Source organism: Schistocerca piceifrons, chromosome X, assembly GCF_021461385.2.
Source record: "Schistocerca piceifrons isolate TAMUIC-IGC-003096 chromosome X, iqSchPice1.1, whole genome shotgun sequence".
In the NCBI taxonomy this organism is placed as follows: domain Eukaryota; kingdom Metazoa; phylum Arthropoda; class Insecta; order Orthoptera; family Acrididae; genus Schistocerca; species Schistocerca piceifrons.
The window spans coordinates 425,097,875-425,117,133 of record NC_060149.1 but is presented as its reverse complement, the minus strand read 5'-3'; the positions used below and the strand labels follow the sequence as shown (position 1 = coordinate 425,117,133).

The 19,259-nt window shown below is 39.1% G+C and overlaps 1 protein-coding gene across 2 annotated transcripts in view; it reads right to left on the bottom strand.

Moving 5' to 3' along the window:
- The window catches only part of LOC124721454 (inactive hydroxysteroid dehydrogenase-like protein 1), a 124,321-nt gene extending 107,066 nt beyond the window's left edge, over positions 1 to 17,255 (bottom strand). The window contains exons 1-2 of one of the 2 annotated variants that reach the window (XM_047246439.1): positions 16,953 to 17,078; positions 6,157 to 6,255 (exon numbers count right to left, since the gene is read on the bottom strand). In XM_047246439.1, coding sequence (XP_047102395.1) covers positions 6,157 to 6,160 — 4 coding nt within the window. In that variant the 5' untranslated portion in view covers positions 6,161 to 6,255; positions 16,953 to 17,078. Of the gene's footprint in view, positions 1 to 6,156; positions 6,256 to 16,952 lie in introns of both variants that reach the window. The other variant, XM_047246438.1, reaches the window with a different exon arrangement.
- Between the last annotated feature and the right edge of the window lie 2,004 nt (positions 17,256 to 19,259).

Below are 19,259 nucleotides of genomic sequence, written 5' to 3'. Positions count from 1 at the left end.
ATTGAAGTATTTTTTCTGTTACCCATGGTTTCTTCGCAGTTACCTTCTTTGTACCTATGTTTTCCTTCTCAACTTCTGTTTTCGCCCTTTTTAGCGATGTGCATTTCTGTTCAACTGTACTGCCTACTGAGCTATTCCTTACTGCTGTATCTATAGCTTTAGAGAACTTTAAGCATATTTCGTCATTCCTTAATACTTCCATAACCCACTTCTTTGCATATTGATTCCTCCTGACTAATGTCTTAAACTTCAGCCTACTCTTCATCACTACTATGTTGTGATCTGAGTCTATATCTCGTCCTGGGTACACCTTACAATCCAGTACCTGATTTCGGAATCTCTGTCTGACCATGATGATATCTAATTGAAATCTTCCTGTATCACCTGGCCTTTTCCAAGTATACCTCCTCCTCTTGTGATTCCTGAACAGAGTATTCACAATTACTAGCTGAAGTTTGTTGTATGACTCGATTAATCTTTCTCCTCTCTCATTTCTTGCCCCAAAGCCCATATTCTCCTGTAACCTTTTGTTTTACTCCTTCCCCTACAACTGCATTCCAGTCCCCCATGACTATTAGATTTTCAGCTCCTTTACATACTGTATTACCCTTTCAATATCCTCATACACTTTCTCTATCTCTTCACCTTCAGCTTGTGACATCGACATGTATGCCTGAACTATCATTGTCAGTGTGTGCCCTACCTTCCTATTCATAATGAATCCTACTCCCTTTATACCATTTTCTGCTGCTGTTGATATTACCCTACACTCATCTGACCAGAAATCCTTGTCTTCTTTACATTACACTTCACTGACCCCTATACTAAATCTAGATTGAGCCTTTGCATTTCCCTTTTCAGATTTTCTAGTTTCCCTACTACGTTCAAGCTCCTGATATTCCATGCCCCGACTCATAGAATGTTATTATTTTGTTGATTATTCAGTCTTTTTCTCATGGTAACCTACCCCTTGGCAGTCTCCTCCCGGAGATCCGAATGGGGGACTATTCCGGAATCTTTTACTAAAGGAGAGATCATCATGACACTTCTTCAATTACAGGCCACATGTCCTGTGCATACAAGTTGTGTGTCTTTAATGCAGTGGTTTCCATTGTCTTCTGCATCCTTGTGCCATTGATCTTTGTTGAGTCTTCTGCCTTCAGGGGCAGTTTCCCACTGCAGGACAAGAGAGTACCCTGAACCTCCATACGCTCCTCCGCACTCTTTGACAAGATGTTGGCAGACTGAGGGTGACTTCTTATGCTGGAAGTCTTCAGCCGCCAATGCTGGTTATTAATCAAAATTTAAGCAGCAGCAGGATTCGTACCTGGGACCGAAGACATTTTGATTATGGATCAAAGACACTACCCCAAGACCACTGGTCCAACTCCTTATCATCATTATAACATGATTTCAAATGATCCATCTCATTTAACATCCAGTGCTGATGAAGTGCTAAAAACACTCCAACATTGTCCAAGTTATGCCTTGGAGTGTTGTTCAGAGATAATTGCTGTCTGAATAAAACCATTATTGCAAAAGTTCCATAACTACAATCAGTCTTCCTACTATGAAAACTGAGAAAGTAGTATTATATATCAATTCTCTAAACACTTGCCATGGTCTCTCTCTCTCTGATTGTCCTTTTTACTTGTAACCTCACAACCTAAAATTTTCCACAATTCTCTACATATAATCAACATTTGAAATTTCATAGTGTGTGTCTGCCCCAGATTGTGAAGTAAGAGTTGCTGATATGCTTCCAGACAGGTTGCATATTAAACTGGAGATTTTTGGGACAGGCTTGGGTCATGTGTGTGATGCAATCTTGCCAGTCCCAGAAGCTGTCTTGATGGTCAAACAAGTTAATTGGACAGCTAATTCTTAAACAGCTCTAATGAGAAACTATCTCTGTAGTGTCCTCTTTGCAACTGGTTTGTGTGGAAGGTAGATCCAGATGATCAAGTGGACACATGTCAATCAACCACTTTTCACTGTGCTATGTCTGTCAGTGTAGGAGAGTAAAAGAAGTGTCAGTGGGATAAAAAAGTGTCTGGTGGACACAGAATCCCATAATACATTGTGTGTTCCACCCTCCTACATATAGGTGGTGTGGAGAAAGCTGCAGAATATAATCAGTGGAAGCTTTTTTCAAAAAAAGAAGAAAAAACAGCCTGTCTGAGTGGTACTAAATGAAGGAAACAAGCTACTACCCTTATTGAAATGTGCAGTACTACAGCTACTGTTTGTATTTTTCTTGCAAGCAGGGTAACTGTAATGTATGTTGTTCACATATACAACTAGTGCTGATGTTCATTTCTATTATTATTATTATTATTATTATTATCACATCAATGACTATCCCTTAGGCCTGTTCCCCAACAAAGACATCAGTTTGGTGGAGCATACATGGCACACAAGTTGTAGCAGCATCAAAATCTGTCTTGTAAACAGAAGTACAAAGGGGGAAGGGGGTTATTTCTTGTGCAGAGTTTCAGTTCATCCACATGTGCTCTGCATTTATTCCATGTGGAATCAATTTCTCAGAGAGGCCTTTGTCACTCTTTTTTTTCCCCTTAGCCAAATGCGTGGGAGGTGGTAATGAGGAATCTGTTGGTTCCCTTTGTGTCAATGGTTTGTGTTGAAGGATAGTTACTCCACATGTAAAATAAAATACTGTAGCATTATCTGAAATATTCATCCAGCTTTTCCTATATTTCCAATTACCTCCCCCCCCCCCCCCCCACACACACACACACGAGTCTTTCTTTTCAAGGATGATTGAATTGTTTGGGAGTTGATTTTTCACCATTGTTGTCATGTGTTTAAGTCAATAACAACTAACAACTGTGAAAAGGCTTAGTGATGAACTCATATGCGTCAGCCACCAGTGATTTACAAGCTCTTTAGGCTTCTTCACTGTCTCCTCCATAACCTATTCCCATTCCAAGCACCAATGACAACTTTTACTTGAATGATAGCAAAGGCAAGTGAATAATTCAACAGAAAAGATGAATGCTTTTGTTTTGTTCAAATCGAGACTCCCTAATTATAACTCTACCATTAACTACACGTAAACTGTTGACAGAGAAAATGTGCGAATGTAACTTAAAAAGCTGGTGAGTAAATTCTAACACACTGTATAAATATTTGCCATCAGTCAGTCATATTCCTTATATCAACTAGAGTATTTTAAAAATTCAGGAATTCCCTTCAAAATATGTATTTAGGAAACAGAATGGTGTTCATGCGGGTGTGCAGCTGTTGTTTGTATCCTATTTTTACTCTGGGTTCACAGAAATAGAGAAGCAAAAGGGGGAGAGATATCATTATACAGTCTGTGGTGGTTGTACAACTTGGCACATTACGGCAAAGTTTCTGTCTCTGAATACCCAACTGCTCTTACATGTGTAATGAATTTTATAAGGGTGCTTCAGTTTATTTTAATTGGCATATAGTGAGTATAAAGTGATAGTCAGTTCAACAATCCTTGCAAACCCATAAACCTTTTGATATTTTTCCTTACCTTAGCAACAAGGTAACTTGAAAACACAAAAGCAAACAATAATATTAACAATCAAGAGATCACATCAAACACCACATCCATTGTATTTGCTGCATATCTTGTGGCTCAGATCTTGTTGCTGCTGATGATTATGGCTTTCAGAAGGCTGAACATATAAGGTCATCCAATCAGTGTTCCCCAGCCGTCTTCATCTAGAGTGAATTCTGTGCAGAGTTGTGAGAAGGTTTTCTAAATTTTTGTGTAGCATGTATCTCATGCAGGATGTGGGAACCAGCCTGGTATTCACCTAATAATCTACTGGATAGATTCAAACTGGAGCTGGAATGTCTCCCTGTGTCCCAGAAATGGGTACTAACACAATCACTACAATCAACCTTGTCACCAGTGCCTCACGGTGTAAGACTGACTGGTCCAATACCACTTGAGTCTTATACAGTAAATGACTATGACATTAGTGAATCTAGAGTTATTCCATCACTCTAATAGATTATATTGAAAAATCTCGATTTATATAGCAACATAAAATATAGTAAGTCGAATGATCTAGCAAAAATAAAATCTAGAACCATCTCAAGATTTGCAGAACTTTTGGGATCTGGACAAAAGCAGTGAAAAAATCTTGACAATATCTTGTTTTCTACCATTTCCCACAAATGAAAAATACATGTAGTTTTAAACATATTCGATCAAATGGAATGCCTTGTCCTTTTCAGAATCAGAGATTTCTTGCTTCGTTATCTATTTAAGAACTACAAGACTGCTTAGAATGAAGATGGGTGATTAAGAGTAATAATAGTTCTCTCTAAGTGAATCTTAAAATATCGAATAATGATACATTAAATGTCAGATTTCAGGACGATTCTTGTTGTAGGCACTTATATACTGTGAGTATATCATAAAATGATGTGTACATATTCTGAGACACAGAGGCACCTATTCCCACAACTTACAAGACAATAGCCAGGTAACATCTATAACAACCATCAATATTTCAACAAGTGAACACCCCGCCATTTTCGAGGCACAAATGTAACCAGAGAGCACTCTCAGTAAGCGGAGCTATGCAAGAACCATAATACAGCATACACAGAAAGACAACAGACAGTAAAAAATTAACACACCACACAACCACAAATGATCAACATCTTAGTTTAACAGTAGTGAATAGTAATCATCAATGTGTGAACAAGTAGCATTAACTCTGTCCCTTTGTTGTTTGACCAGGCACAGAGGATTGCAGGCAGAAATTAAACTAAAACCACTATCTCTATTTATATGGTCACTTGTTAATTTAATCTCATCTTCTTCCTTAACAAAACTATCCTAAAAGCTGGAAGTACTCATCAGAATATCTGTGTTGTCATATTCCATAAAATGTCAGGTAACAAGGCAATGTTTTGGAATAGCAGATTTGCTAGGCTACTGTAAGTGTATGTGAAACTTACACTGTATACACCACTCCTCCATGCTCTGACCAATGTATGACATGCCACAACTGCATGGGATATGGCAGACAACCACCTTACGCAAATTGAGATCATTTATAGACACTATAAGGCCCCTAATCTTAGATGGTGGTCAAAAAACACACTTTACACAATGATTCTGCAGTATATGACTGATCTTGCTGGAAATGCTATGCGCGTAAGGTAAAAGTGCGTCAGACTTAGTGCCACCTTGTTATTTTTATCACTCATCCAATTCACAGTTGATTGATAGTGATTTCTATCTCTTATTTGTCTTTTAGTATAACCGCTCTGGTGAAAGGTAATTTCTATGTGGGCTAGCTCAGCTAACAAACTTTCAGGGTCTGAGATGATGTGGGCCTCATGACCCAAGGTATAAAGCACCCTTCACACTGAGCTGGATGATGACAACTATCAGCCTGAAGATAATAATCAGTGTGTGTTGGCTCCTTATGAATGTCATGTCCCAATTTACCATCAACATTTCTCCTGGGCAACACATCAAGGAAGAGAAAGCAGCCATCATTTTCCACCTCCTCAGTGAAGTGAATATTCAAGTGGATTGAATTCAGATATCCTAAAATGCTGTTATATTCCATACAGAGGTAGATTTGTATATCTACAAAACATGCAGGTTACAATTCCATCAAACATCATACCTTGTTTCTCAAGATCTTTCATAAACAGATTGGCAATAATAGGTACCAAAGAGCTCCCCATTTCAACTCCAACTGTCTGTCCACAGAACTATCCACTGAATAAAAAGTAAGTGGGAGTTAATATATGCCAAAATATGTATGTTAATTCAATAAACCTAATCTTAACTGATCATTTCATGACCAGTGGGACATGTGTGTCCCACAGACAAATTTATTTCCCAGATCTCACAGTGATATGGAAGTTCCACATCTGTGTGATGCTGCAATCTGGCATTGCAAGTATCAATTGTTTGGACCCAATATGCTAGCTGTTTGGTACTTAATGTGCGAGATATGATTTAATTGTTTCAGTTGTACATTGCGTGCCTCGTGTTTTGCTGTTTTAAGTAATATTTTTGCTGTTCAAATGTGTGTGAATTTCTAAGGGACCAAACAGCTAACATCATCGGTCCCTAGACTTACACACCACTTAAACTAACTTACGCTAAGAACACCACACACACACCCATGCCTGAGGAAGGACTCGAGTCTCTGGCGAGAGGGGCCGTGCAACCTGTGACATGGCGCCTCTAACTGCGCGGCCACTCTGCGCAGCTTTTTTTATCTGCAATATATAGATTTATGCACATATTTATTAATAAAATTATTTTCAATTCGTTTAATGGTCTTGTCTTACAGTGAGTGTGTGCACAGCATTTCTATTTGTGCCTTGTGTTCATATTTGTGTCTAGACTTTTAAATTTATATATTTTATTCAGTGCTGTAATCTTATTTTACTTCGCTTGATTTGATATGAAATGGACAACTCCACAAACTCCTGGTTTGTATTTTTGTGATGAATGCTTGCCTTACCCTTCTCTCTGTATTTCTCCCAGTTGAAAGCTGCCATACAAGAGCAAGGTGAAAAGAATGTTGGTCACATTTTCCTCAATTACTACAGTTCCACATGATGAAACTGCTTACTACTGCAATGTCAGAAACAAAATAAAAATGACAATGCTATCATGTGACTGAATTTTCTCATGTTGAGAAGTTAGAAGGAGCAATCTGTTTTACTCGATAAAAAGTGTTCTGTAGCCAAAATTGCATAAATCATTCTTTATTTTCAACAATAGTTTTTACAGATTTTGTTATCATCTTCTGGTCTTCAAAAATTTTTGTTACAAAACATGCTCATTGTTAAGTTACAACCACATGCCACATTGCCATAGTGGTAGATAACGTGTAGCACATTATACAAAGGTTGGTCATAAATAAAACATTTACAATTAAAAAGCACCTTGTGGACATGGTCATGTGTGTATATGCAGTGGTGACAAATGATTGTTAAAGAGGATGTCAAATTTAATACCTTTCATCTGTCAATGTTCAACCTTACTTTATTAGGCAACCAGTTTCAGCATTTTACTATGCCATCTTCAGGCCCCTGACCAACATGTAGGAATAATGTACCTTGCTTGTGAATGAAACAGGGACCAGCAAAACTGGTATTAGTAGATATTTGCTACAGTGACTACTTCAACCATCAAGTTGATGGCTGGAAAGTGTTTAATTTGACATCCTCTATCAAACAGCTGAGTCCCACAACCATTGCTAAAAAGATGGCCATACAGAGGTGATTGTTAAGTCTTAAAAATCACAAGGTACAGTAAACTGCACATGTGCACATCTGTTCATGTTTGCTTGACATATTCCATTCATTGATGATCCACCTTAGACTAGATACCTTGTCTAAGGTGAATCATCAATGAATGGAATACGTCAAGAAAACATAAACAATATGTAAATCTGCAGTTTACTGTACATTGTGATTTTCAAGAGTTAACAATCATCAGTGAGTGTTACATATACAGGCATGGCCATGTGCATGAGGTGCTTTTTAATTGTAATGTTTTATTTCTGACAAACCTTTGCATAAAGTCCTACATTTTATCCACTGCTATGGCAACATGGCATGAGGTGCTAATTCACAATGAACTCATTTTGTAACAAAAATTTCTGAGGACCACATGATGACAGCAAAGACTGCTGAAACCAGTTGTTGAAAATAGACAAGAATTTATGAGATCTTAGCTACCGAAAGTTTTTTACCAAGCTACCGTTTGAGTGACCTACAGCAGTGCCATATCTTTCTCTTCACTGGTAGAAATAATCTCCTCCCCTTACAGCTGTGTAATCTACTATTGCTGTAGGGCACGATATAGCTGAGGTTTTACCATCTCCATTTCTGTCTTGTGATGAATCTTGTATCCTTCAGTAATATGGAAAATTTTAATTAATTCAGCAATGAATGAGGTAACTGTAACAAATCAGAGGAATGTGAGTGACTAGAGAGAACACACCAAAACCATCAGTCATTTAAATAAAATCCCACAAATCAACCACAGAGTTCTTAATGTGAAGTACAACTCAACAGAGTAACAAGGTGTCTTGCTGTGGCATATGCCAGAGCACTATTATTACTAAAAACAGGATTAAATGGAATCCCTTCCTTGTGGATGACGATGAAGTGACCAATAGTGATTAAAACACTACAGTTGTTCCCAAATGACATTTACCTCTGAACAGATTTGAAACTCCAACACACAAATGCCTGAACAGAAATAAATTGCCATGTCCTGAAGGTGACATTCAAATTATTATCATTTCAGCACAACCACTCAATACAGGTAGGAGTAAAACCATCTAGATTCTGTACATAAGAAAAGATTATGCAGCAGACTTCTCATTCATACATCTTATATGAGTGTTGTTTGTTTGTGAGATTGTGTTACACCTCATGTAAGAAAGAGAAAGGTCTAACAGCAAACATCAGATTTTGACAGTGGCACAATTATGGGCTATCAGGACTGTGGTTTATTGTTTCTCAATAATGCACCTCACATTGTTTGGGATCCCACAAATGTCATGCAAATATGGAATCAATGGGTTTTGTAGGGCCGCATTTAACATAATGCAGGATCTCAACTGCCACATGTGACTAGCACCTGAGAGGACAGACACACTGATCATTTGGCCATGCAGGCTCGTACAGACCATGGCTCTGGAAATGGGCTTCCTTCCAGCAAGACAAGTATCCACACAAACAGTGTAACATCAGTAGGAACACCACAGACAGCCTCAACAGTAACCATTCTCGCAGAAACAGAGAGAAGTGTGCTGAAAGTTGTGCACCCAACAACAACACTGGACACAGGAGTGGTACCATATCTTTCTGCAAAATAACGCACGCTGTGTTGCCTGTTGTCCTCTGATTTCCCCCAATACAGAGGGTGTTCAACTTTTGTCCTGATCAGCATGTTCTGGAGATCTCTCACCCATTAAAAGCATTTGGTCATGGGCTGCTGAAAGTCTGATAAACCACCACTCACCAGCTCCTATGATTGACGAACTTCAGCACAGAGTTGAAGCTTCAGGGAATGACGTAACTACAGTTGTTACCCAAGTTCAGTTCAGTTCTAAACCCATCTGTGTCAGAGCCACTGTTCCTCCTTGAACAGCAGCTATGTGTACGAAACTTACATAAAAATCACCTACAGATTTAATAGTGTACTCTACTATAGGGTATACACACAGTGAATAAAACCTCAGTACTTGCTACCCTTCCTTGTGCTGCGATTTTAAAGTCCAGCCCTATACCTAAATTGTGTGAATTCATTTCCAGTAAGTGAAAGAGTGAGAAGGTGATGTCAGAACTTGGTAGCAATTACTAGTTGATACAAAACAGAGTGAAAACAATTAAGTGCAAAATATAAATGGCTGTCAGTGAAATCTCAGAAACAGATATAATGCGTGAATTAATCACCAACCACATTTAAACTGTTATTTTGTGGAGAAATATGCTCACAATGTACAACATGATCTCATCATTGAAATGCACAAGGCCTGACTACCTCTTGCACAGTAATAGCAACACATGAGTAGAGACAGGTAGTGAGGCAGAAACATGTGAGAATGATTCAACAACTGACTGAGGCCCAAATATAGCACAGGTGGCAAAAATAAAATAAAATAATAAGAGTAACCTTACTGGCCTCAGCTGTACTGTGATACAAAATCCACATACTTTTTTTTAGTGAGAATAGTACATACTAATATCTGTCCAGATGACCTTAACCCAACAGTATTAGTCCTGTAATTGTGACAGTGTTCACAAAGGTACAAATTCGATTTTGGCAGATGAAGGTGTTCTAAAAAATTGTTTCACCCAACTGCAATGGTGAGCAATCAGCTGCAAATCCTGCCTATACAGTCTTACAGCCCAAGATGGTAAATATCAGCCTTTGTCATACATAAATTGTTTACTGTGACAGTTTTACTCAAATCAATGCACTCATAGTCAACTCTTTACATAGTGATCTATCAAAAATGTAAAACATATGCTTGCACATCATCAGGGACACAGTGTCCCCACATGCCTGATTCCATTGATCTGGCCAGAATAAAATGTACTGATATCTCATTTCACCCATATTGTGCTCGACTGTGATTCGTACAGCCAATACTATTCATTTTTAGCTCACCTATATGTAGAATGTGTCACAATTATGATTACATGTAATTCACTTACAATTTACTACCCAAGAGAGCTACAAACAGATAAAGTCTTACAAATAAAATAATAAATGACTCTTCTCTTCACAGTTCAATGGTGTCACATTCAGAACAGACACAGCCATCGTCAAATTATTGGGCAGTCAGTTCAGCGATATATATACAAGTAAAAAAAAAAAAAAAAAAAAAAAAAAAAACAACAACAAACATAGTGAGGCATGTGGGGAGAATAAAAGGTCTTCATCTAAGAGGCATTTCATGTTCACATTTAATATGACTATGTTGCTTTTGAGATACTGTTCCACTGAAATTCCAATAAACAATGTGGCCAGGACGCTATCAGGTTTGTTTTATTTTGCAGAATGCAGAGAATTCTCTATGCAACTGTGGTTATTGTTTTTCATTCATTTGCTATTGATTTTGAAGGTCTACAACTTCATCTTCAGGCATATGAACTCTGTGATCAATGTGGTACACCACTAGTATATCTGCTTAATGCAATGCAGTATCCTCAGGTTAGTTACTAGAGAACTATGGGGAGGAGAGAGGGCTTCAAAACCATAAAAAAATCACACATAAATGTGGCTGGACTGGCATCAAATCAGAAATGGCAGATGACATACTTCTGCATACACTAAAATATGGTTCGTTCCATTAACTATCATTATTGTGCTCACAGTTAACTGCACCCATGACATTCAGAGAAACTAGGACTAAAGTGCACAACTGCACAGTCACCAAGAAGTGCACAAATAGGAGTGTGCCTTAGTGGAATAATAACTTGGAAATTCAAAGGAAACAGGTACAAAGACTGTTTAACATTGCAAGACGTAAAGGACAATGGGCTAAATATCATGAGCCCCTTGTCAACTACAACCTTGCAAACAGACAAGCAAAGAAGACATCCTGGAAGGCATTCTGTGAGGAAGTGGAGAGCACAGCTGCTCAAGCCCTACTTCACAGAATCCTCACTAGAGTACCAATCAATCCATGAGGTACGTTGAGGAAGGAGAATGGGGAATATACAAAGACAGCAAATGAGACGCTGAAACTGCTCCTCAAAACTCACTTCCCTCAACCGGACAACACAGACCAGAATGTGATCATGGAGAGACAATGGTTCTCAGGCACTTGGAGAGAGGACTGGGAATCGGCCAAGGAGTGTGTGTACTTTAATAAAAACCAGTGGATGGTGGGAACATTCCAACCGTTCAAGTCACCTGCCCCAGTTAGAATTTTTACAGCTCTCCTACAACAGACAGGAGAGAATCTCGTAAGAGTCCAATGCAGGTTACTCAGGGTTAGCCTAGTAGTAGGAGTCATTCCCAGTGCCTGGAGGGCAGTGAAGGTTTGTTTTCATTCCAAAGCCAGGAAGAATTAATCACGTCAAGGCTAAGGATATGAGACCAATCAGTCTGTCCTCCTCCATTCTCAAAACATTGGAAAAACTGGTTAATGTATACATTGGGGAGAGGAGGCTAATTAGGGCCCCTCTACATTCAAACCAACATGCATATCAACCAGATAAATCACGTGAGACAGCTCTCCACCAACTTGTTGGGAGGGTGGAGAAAGCAATTCACTTCCAAAAAATATCCCTCTACATCTTCCTGAATATTGAGGGGGGCCTTCAATAACATGACCGATTCCATGGTAAGGGCAGCAGAGGTGCATGACCTACGAACCACTATATGTTGGTGGACCAGGGCCATGCTTAGTGGAAGAAAGGTAGAGGCTACCATAATGAATGAAAATATGGTAATTAACACCACTAGAGGCTGCCCACAAGGAGGAGTTCTGTCCCCTTTATTGTGGAATCTAGTGGTGAATGAACTCATTGACGACCTAAATTCCAGACAATGCTTCTGCCAAGGATACAAAGATGACCTTGGTGTCATAGTAATACTTAGCAACTTTACTGACACAGTTAGAAATATGGCACAAGGAGGATTGGACATTGTGCAAAATTGGTGCTTTAAACAGGATCTGAGGGTTAATCCTAAGAAGACTGTTATTGTGCCATTTACGAAGAGGCATATCCATCCAACACTCAAGTTGGAATCTAAAGCTCTTCCCCTGTGAAGGGGATAGTGAAATATCTAGGTGTAACATTAGATGAGAAACTAACATGGATCTCTCACATTAAGAGTATCTGCTGCAAGGCAAAACGTACTCTAGTGAATACCAGAAGGGCTTGTGGTAAAAGCTGGGGCCTAAGCCCCAGAGGTATGCACTGGATATACACCACAATGGTTAGACCTACAATTTCCTTGGGGGCCGCAGTGTGGTGGAAGAAGGTAGAACAGTGGGTTGCAGCTAAAGAACTTGGTAAGGTGCAGAGACTGGCCTGCTTAGCCATAATAGGAAGAATTAGCAGCACACCAAGTGCTGGGATGGAAGCCATGCTGGACATGCCTCCACTACACCTTTTGGTCAAGATGGAGGCAGCAGCTGGGGCATACAGACTTAAAACCGGCAAAAACTCGATCTCACCGGGATATCCAGAATCACACACTAACACAGTGAGTGAGGTAAACATTGGAATGGCTGCAGAAATGCCTGCTGACTATATAACAACTCCCAACTGCTTCAACAACCTTCACAATATAATAATTGGAAGCGGGAAACAGTGGGGAAAAAACAGTTCGACACCATACGGGGGACATTGTATGGTTCACCAATGGGTCGAAATCAGACCATGCTGCTGGGGCAAGTGCGTACAGGGTTCAGCCAAGACTGGAGGGCATCATCTCTCTAGGAAAACTGGCCTCTATATTCCAAGCTGAAATTACTGCAATCAGGGCATGTGTGGAGGAGAATATGTGTAGGTGCCACAATGACTGTAGCATCTAAATCTATTCAAATGGCTCTGACCACTATGGGACTTAACTTCTGAGGTCATCAGTCCCTAGAACTTAGAACTACTTAAACCTAAGTAACCTAAGGACATCACACACATCCATGCCCGAGGCAGGATTCGAACCTGCGACCGTAGCAGTTGCGCGGTTCCAGACTGTAGCGCCTAGCACTGCTCGGCCACCCAGGCTGGCTACATCTATTCAGACAGCCAGGCAGCCCTGAAATCGCTGGCAGCTCCTGCAATAAGATCTAAGATTGTTGCAGAATGCCACAGGGCTCTAGTGGAGCTAGAGGGAAGCAATAGGGTAAACCTAGTGTGGGTCCCTGGCCACTCGGGGATCTGTGGCAATGAACAAGCCAACAGATTGGCCAGGATGGGGGCAACGACTCCATTTATTGGCCCAAACCTGTCCCGACAATCACCAAGGCTGTGATCAAACTACAACTACGGAACTGGCTCAGGAAACAGCACATAGAATATTGGACCAAGGTCCATAAACAAAAACATGGTAAGGTAATGATGCCCAAGCCACGTTTTAAAATAATCTCTGTAATCCTAGGATTGAACAGGAAAGAGATCAAACTCATGACTGGACAGATGACCAGCCATGGGAATTTCAAAAACACCTACACACAATGGGTCTAATGGAAGAAGACCCTAAATGTAGGATCTGTGATGAGGGTGAAGAAACTGCATCACACCTAATCTTTGAATGCATGGCATTGGAGAGCAAAAGATACAGAATCTTAAGGACAACTAAACCTGAAGAAATTGTGTCTAACAAAAAACTGGTAAAGGAACTCCTTGCACTATTTAAGGGCATTAGTTGGCTTTAGTAGATATACAGGGAGCGATACTGCACAATTAATTCTGCTTCAGTGCAGGCACTGGTGGGCTAGACCTAAGCTGTTTTAGCTTCCCTGTCAAAATCAATCAATGAATCAAAGTGCACTAATGGTGTCCACGACTCATTAGTTGCACACTGCCATTTGCAATTCGGTGTTGTTAGTCATAGCCAACTGAGTGTAAATATACAGTAGCCAATCAGAATCGCTCATTTGTTGACACAACTAACTGCCTGTTTTTCATAATATATGGTATTTTTCAAGGTTGTGGTTAGGGTGGGCCTTAATTACACATCTTCAATTGCTGAGACTGAAACAAAATACCAGCTAACTTAATTTACAAAGCATAAAAAATTATGAACTATAATACGATTGACTACCCACATCCAATTAATGATTTTTCATTTTCACTTCCTATCACTCACCAGGGTAACCATTACCAACAGCAGCATGTAATAGAAAGTATGCAAACACCATAACAGCACTTCTATGAAAGCTAGTGTAGGGGTGAAGGATTTAGAGTTGTGAAACAGCCATTAAAATCGAGCATGCTGTGCCAAGCAGCACGTTCTGCCACTAGGTGCTTAACTCCACTCTTGGACAAAGTTTGGCAGTCCTGGTGGACTGCTGGCTGGCAGTCACATCCATATAATATACTCTGGAGAAATTACAGCTGTGCTTGTACATGATACGACTGTTTTCACACAATCCTACCTTCGATAGGTTAGGATAAACCTCTGACGTGATTGGATTAGTATATGCTGGGGGAAGTATCACACAGATCTCGCACCTGAGTCCAGCATTGGGGTGTGTCCCATGTAGTAAGGGGTTTGGAATAGGTGTGCAGTAAGAATGGACTATTGTATTATATAGATTGAACAGGCAGTGACATATAACATTGGGAGTGCTGGAAGAGATTGTGGGTCAGATGTTCCTCATGATGATAAGTAGTCTCAGTGCTCATGAAGGATGTGGTTAAGTTGTTCTATTCCAGTATACTAAAGATCTTACTAATGCCTTCACAGACAATGTACAGTCAGGCCAGTCAATGTAGACATGCAGGAGTATGCATACAATATATATCTGAAGAAGGATTTGTCCAAGAACCAGCAATATTCTTAATGTTGATCAAGTGTATCGACAGCCCAGTGCCTTAACTTAAATCTTTAGACTGTGTGGCCAACACAATGTTTTATGAACATACTGGCAGAGAGTATGTCATCAGCATGTTATGCCCTTGGCTTCCTATCATCAGTGGGTAGCAGTCACTGCCTTGCTGTTACATACTATCTCTAAGTACACTCAAGTTTTACTTAAACGGCTTGTCTTCTAGGGGTCAAAGCCACAAAACAATCAGCACAAAAAGCTCATTAGAATAATATCTGAAAATAGTAGTCAGCCTCATTGTACAGAAATATTTTTAAAAAAGGAGTATTCTTAATGTTCCAAGTAAATTCATTTATCAATCTGTTGTGCACATCAGGGGAAAAAAAATCAATAGGTATGTCACAAATAAGTGTGTATGCGATCATGAAATAAGAGACCATTTAGACTTACATTTACCATGGAAAAATAAACAAGTAGCTCTAAACAGCATTTTCTATGAGTGACTCAGCTTCAGTTATTTACAACAAAACATGCATTAACAGGTAAGAGCCAATATGATGCCACATTTTAAGTACGGGCAGGGGGCACTATCACATGACTTTGTGATAAACATACAAACATAAATGTAGCAAAGAGTAATTATGTACTATTTGCAAAGCAACTATGCATTACTGACAATTTGTCGTTTACGAATCGGTAAACTACATTCGCTACCTTGCCCCGCCATATACTATACCATGTGCAGTAAAGGTGTAGATGTTTCATAAATTCTTATGCAGCATACAGATCATTCATAAAAAAGCAACTAATACCACTTACATGTAACATAACACTATAGCTGTGAGTTTAAAAATGTAAGAGATTACTGACAAGCACATCAAATACTGAATGCACGGTAGAGTATATCATTTTCCTGTCGCTCATAATCATTACATAGGTTCATTGCTAATTACTGAGTCAGTAGCCATTAACAGGAAAGGTAGGAGGAAGGGGATACACAATGTGCAGTTTCAAGACAGAGAACAGAACCAAGGTGTAAATTAGCTTTACAGCACCCCCGACATATGATGGACTTTTACACAAAAATTACACGAGTAACTTCCAGAAACTTGGCAACTTAATTTATATTAATAAAAGTTAACTACTTAATATTTAAATCACTCATCTTTTTAATAACCCATATAACATACGTTAAAAATAAAAATTTCTTTATGTAATTAAAGTATTATTTTTCTTCTGGATTACATGTCTTATAATGAACATATTAACTGCCCAAAATATATCTGGAAGTACTGTAAAGTAAACCGCAGCCCTGGAGCTGAAGAGGCCTGGATTTATAGTTTTATTTACATATTGATTTGCATGGTGTTTTAAAGTTACAAATCAATACTTATGAAACGCATTAAATACATAAAGATTCTACGACCGACAAGAGGGAATAAATTACACCAAACACAAATTGAGTTCACACCCAGTGTCCAAAAACATAACAGCTGTGGAAATTTACACACCCATGCTTTGGTGTACGATTAACATTGTACATAACGACATGAAAAATTTCTTGTGATCAAATTCAGCCTGTTATTTCATTCGGGATATTACCGGCTGTTAAACTAAACCAGTTACACATCAACGAAATTAACATTAACTATTAAACCACACAGTTCATAAATTAAGGTTTAGCGAACTTCGTATCCTCTCTCTGCCAAGGAAAGTAAGATTTTGAATTCTTCGTCGCAATACTCTATTCATTGCTATTCATAAACAATTCCACACGAGGTTCACACTTATTCCTAGCGTTATTACCTGCATGATTTACTGAATACGCAAGGGCAAACACTTTGAAACGAATTTCGCACACCAAACAAGCATTACACATCGACAGCTCAAAATCTGAATTTTACACGAATCAGAATGAAATAAAGCGGTAGATACCTGCCCATTCCCCGTACTGTTTCACCAAACTCCTCGTTCCATTTACACTATATTTTATATACAGTCGACAATATTTCACTGTTTTCACTAATAACGAAAGCGCAATTTTTCCTATGTAAAGAGCGCCTACAACATTCACTATATCGCTGTACAGACCCATATCTTTTGAAATCATATCAATTAACACCCGAGCTGAATCAATATCCATACTTCTCTATAATTACTATCTATCGTCAGTCTTACATTATCACAACACTTCGCTCATTAACCAACACGCTATCAAAACACACTCATCACAGATACTAATACGCTTTTCGCCGCAAAACATTTTGTAATACCTTTGGTTTTAATGGGACACCTGAAAAGGATGCGGTCAGTTGATCAATAATTTGTGAAGAGCTGTCTTAATAAAACACTAGTACGGCGGAAACATGATCCTGAATCTTTATTTTACTGGGATGTATTGCTTTATTGATCTTATTCATCAGTTTTGTACATAGAAATTCATGTGACATAAATTAGCTTGATCAGAAGATGAGATGAGACAACATGACTTAATATATTCAGACTGTGGTTAAACATTGAAAACGTGCCTGGATATTCTTCATAAGAACACAAAAAAGCAATAAGATGTTTACCATTCTTGCCACAGCGTGTGATCATAGTTAACATCATCATCTATTTTGCAAAAAAAAAAAAAAAAAAAAAAAACAAATGTGCACTATATCATCATACTCTGCTTATGAAAGTACTACAGTCAGTCTAGTTAAAAATGTTTACAATTTGTAACAGAATCTTTGTGACCACAGTTTGCACTTGCAGCTTTTTGTACAAAAGCCACAACTTTGAAAATTAAAAGATATTTACAAAGAGTGCTCTACAGCATTTGCCCCTTAGCTAGCTTACATTTATCGTAATTCTCTCATCCAGCAGAAAGCCCCAACGACTGGGAAAAAGCGCAGGTGACTCCAGCATATAAGAAAGGTAAAAGAACAGACCTGCAAAATTACTGCCCAATACCACTAACTTCCTTTGCTGCGGAACCTTTGAATATAGTCTCAGTTCGAATATAATAAACTTTCTTGAGACTAAGAAGCTTATGCCTACAAGTCAGCATGGTTTTTAGAAAGCATCGCTTATGGGAAACTCAGCTTCCCCTTTTCTCACATTATATACTGAGAACTGCTGGCAAAGGGCAACAGGTAGATTCCATATTTCTAGGTTTCTGGAAAGTATTTGGAATAAGTTCACAGATATGTGACTGGCTCAAAGACTTCTTAAATAATAGAAAGCAATATGTTGTCTTCGATGGTGAGTGTTCATCAGAGAAAAGGTATCGTCAGGAGTGCCCCAGGGAAGTGTGATATGACTGCTGTTGTTCTCTACATATATAAATGATTTGGCGGACAGGGTGGGCAGCAACCTCTGGTTGTTAGCTGACGATACCATGGTGTGCATTAAGGTGTCGAAGTTGAGTGACTGTAGGAAGATACAAGACGACTTAGACAAAATACCGAGTTGGTGTGATGAATGGTAGCTAGCCCCAAATGTGGAAAAATATAATTTAATGCGGATGAGTGGGAAGAACAAACCTGTAATGTTCGGATGTAGTATTAGTAGTGTCTCGTTTGACGCAGTCAGGTCATTTAAATATCTGGCCATAATGTTGCAAAGTGATATGAGAGGAAATGAGCAGGTGAAAACTGTGGTAGGGAAAGCAAATGGTCGACTTCAGTTTATTGCGAGAATTTTAGAAAAGAGTGGTTCACTTGTAAAGAAGACCGCATATAGTACGCTGGCGTGACCTGTTCTTGAGTACTGGTCCAATGTATGGGATCCATATCAGGTCCGACTGAAGTAAGACATTGAAGCAATTCAGAGGTGGGCAGCTATATTTGTTACCAGTAGGTTCTAAAAACATGTAACTGTTATAGAGATACTTCGAGAACTCAAATGGGAATCCTTGGAGCGAAGGCGACATTGTTTTCAAGAAATACTATTGAGAAAATTTGGTGAACCGCCATTTGAAGTTGACAGACGAACTACTCTTGCCGCCAACAAACATCGCACGTAAGAACTGCGAAGATAAGATACGAGAAATTAGGGTTCATGAGGAGGCGTGCAGGCAGTTGTTTTTCCCTGGCTATATTTGCGAGTAGAACAGAAAATAAAATGACAAGTAGTGGTACAGGGTGCCCTCCGGCACCCTGTGTACAGTGGCTTGTGGAGTATCTATGTACACTCTTTGACATAAAACTTGACCGGCGGCCGGCCGCTTCAGAGGCTAAGTCCGCGCCGATCGCGACA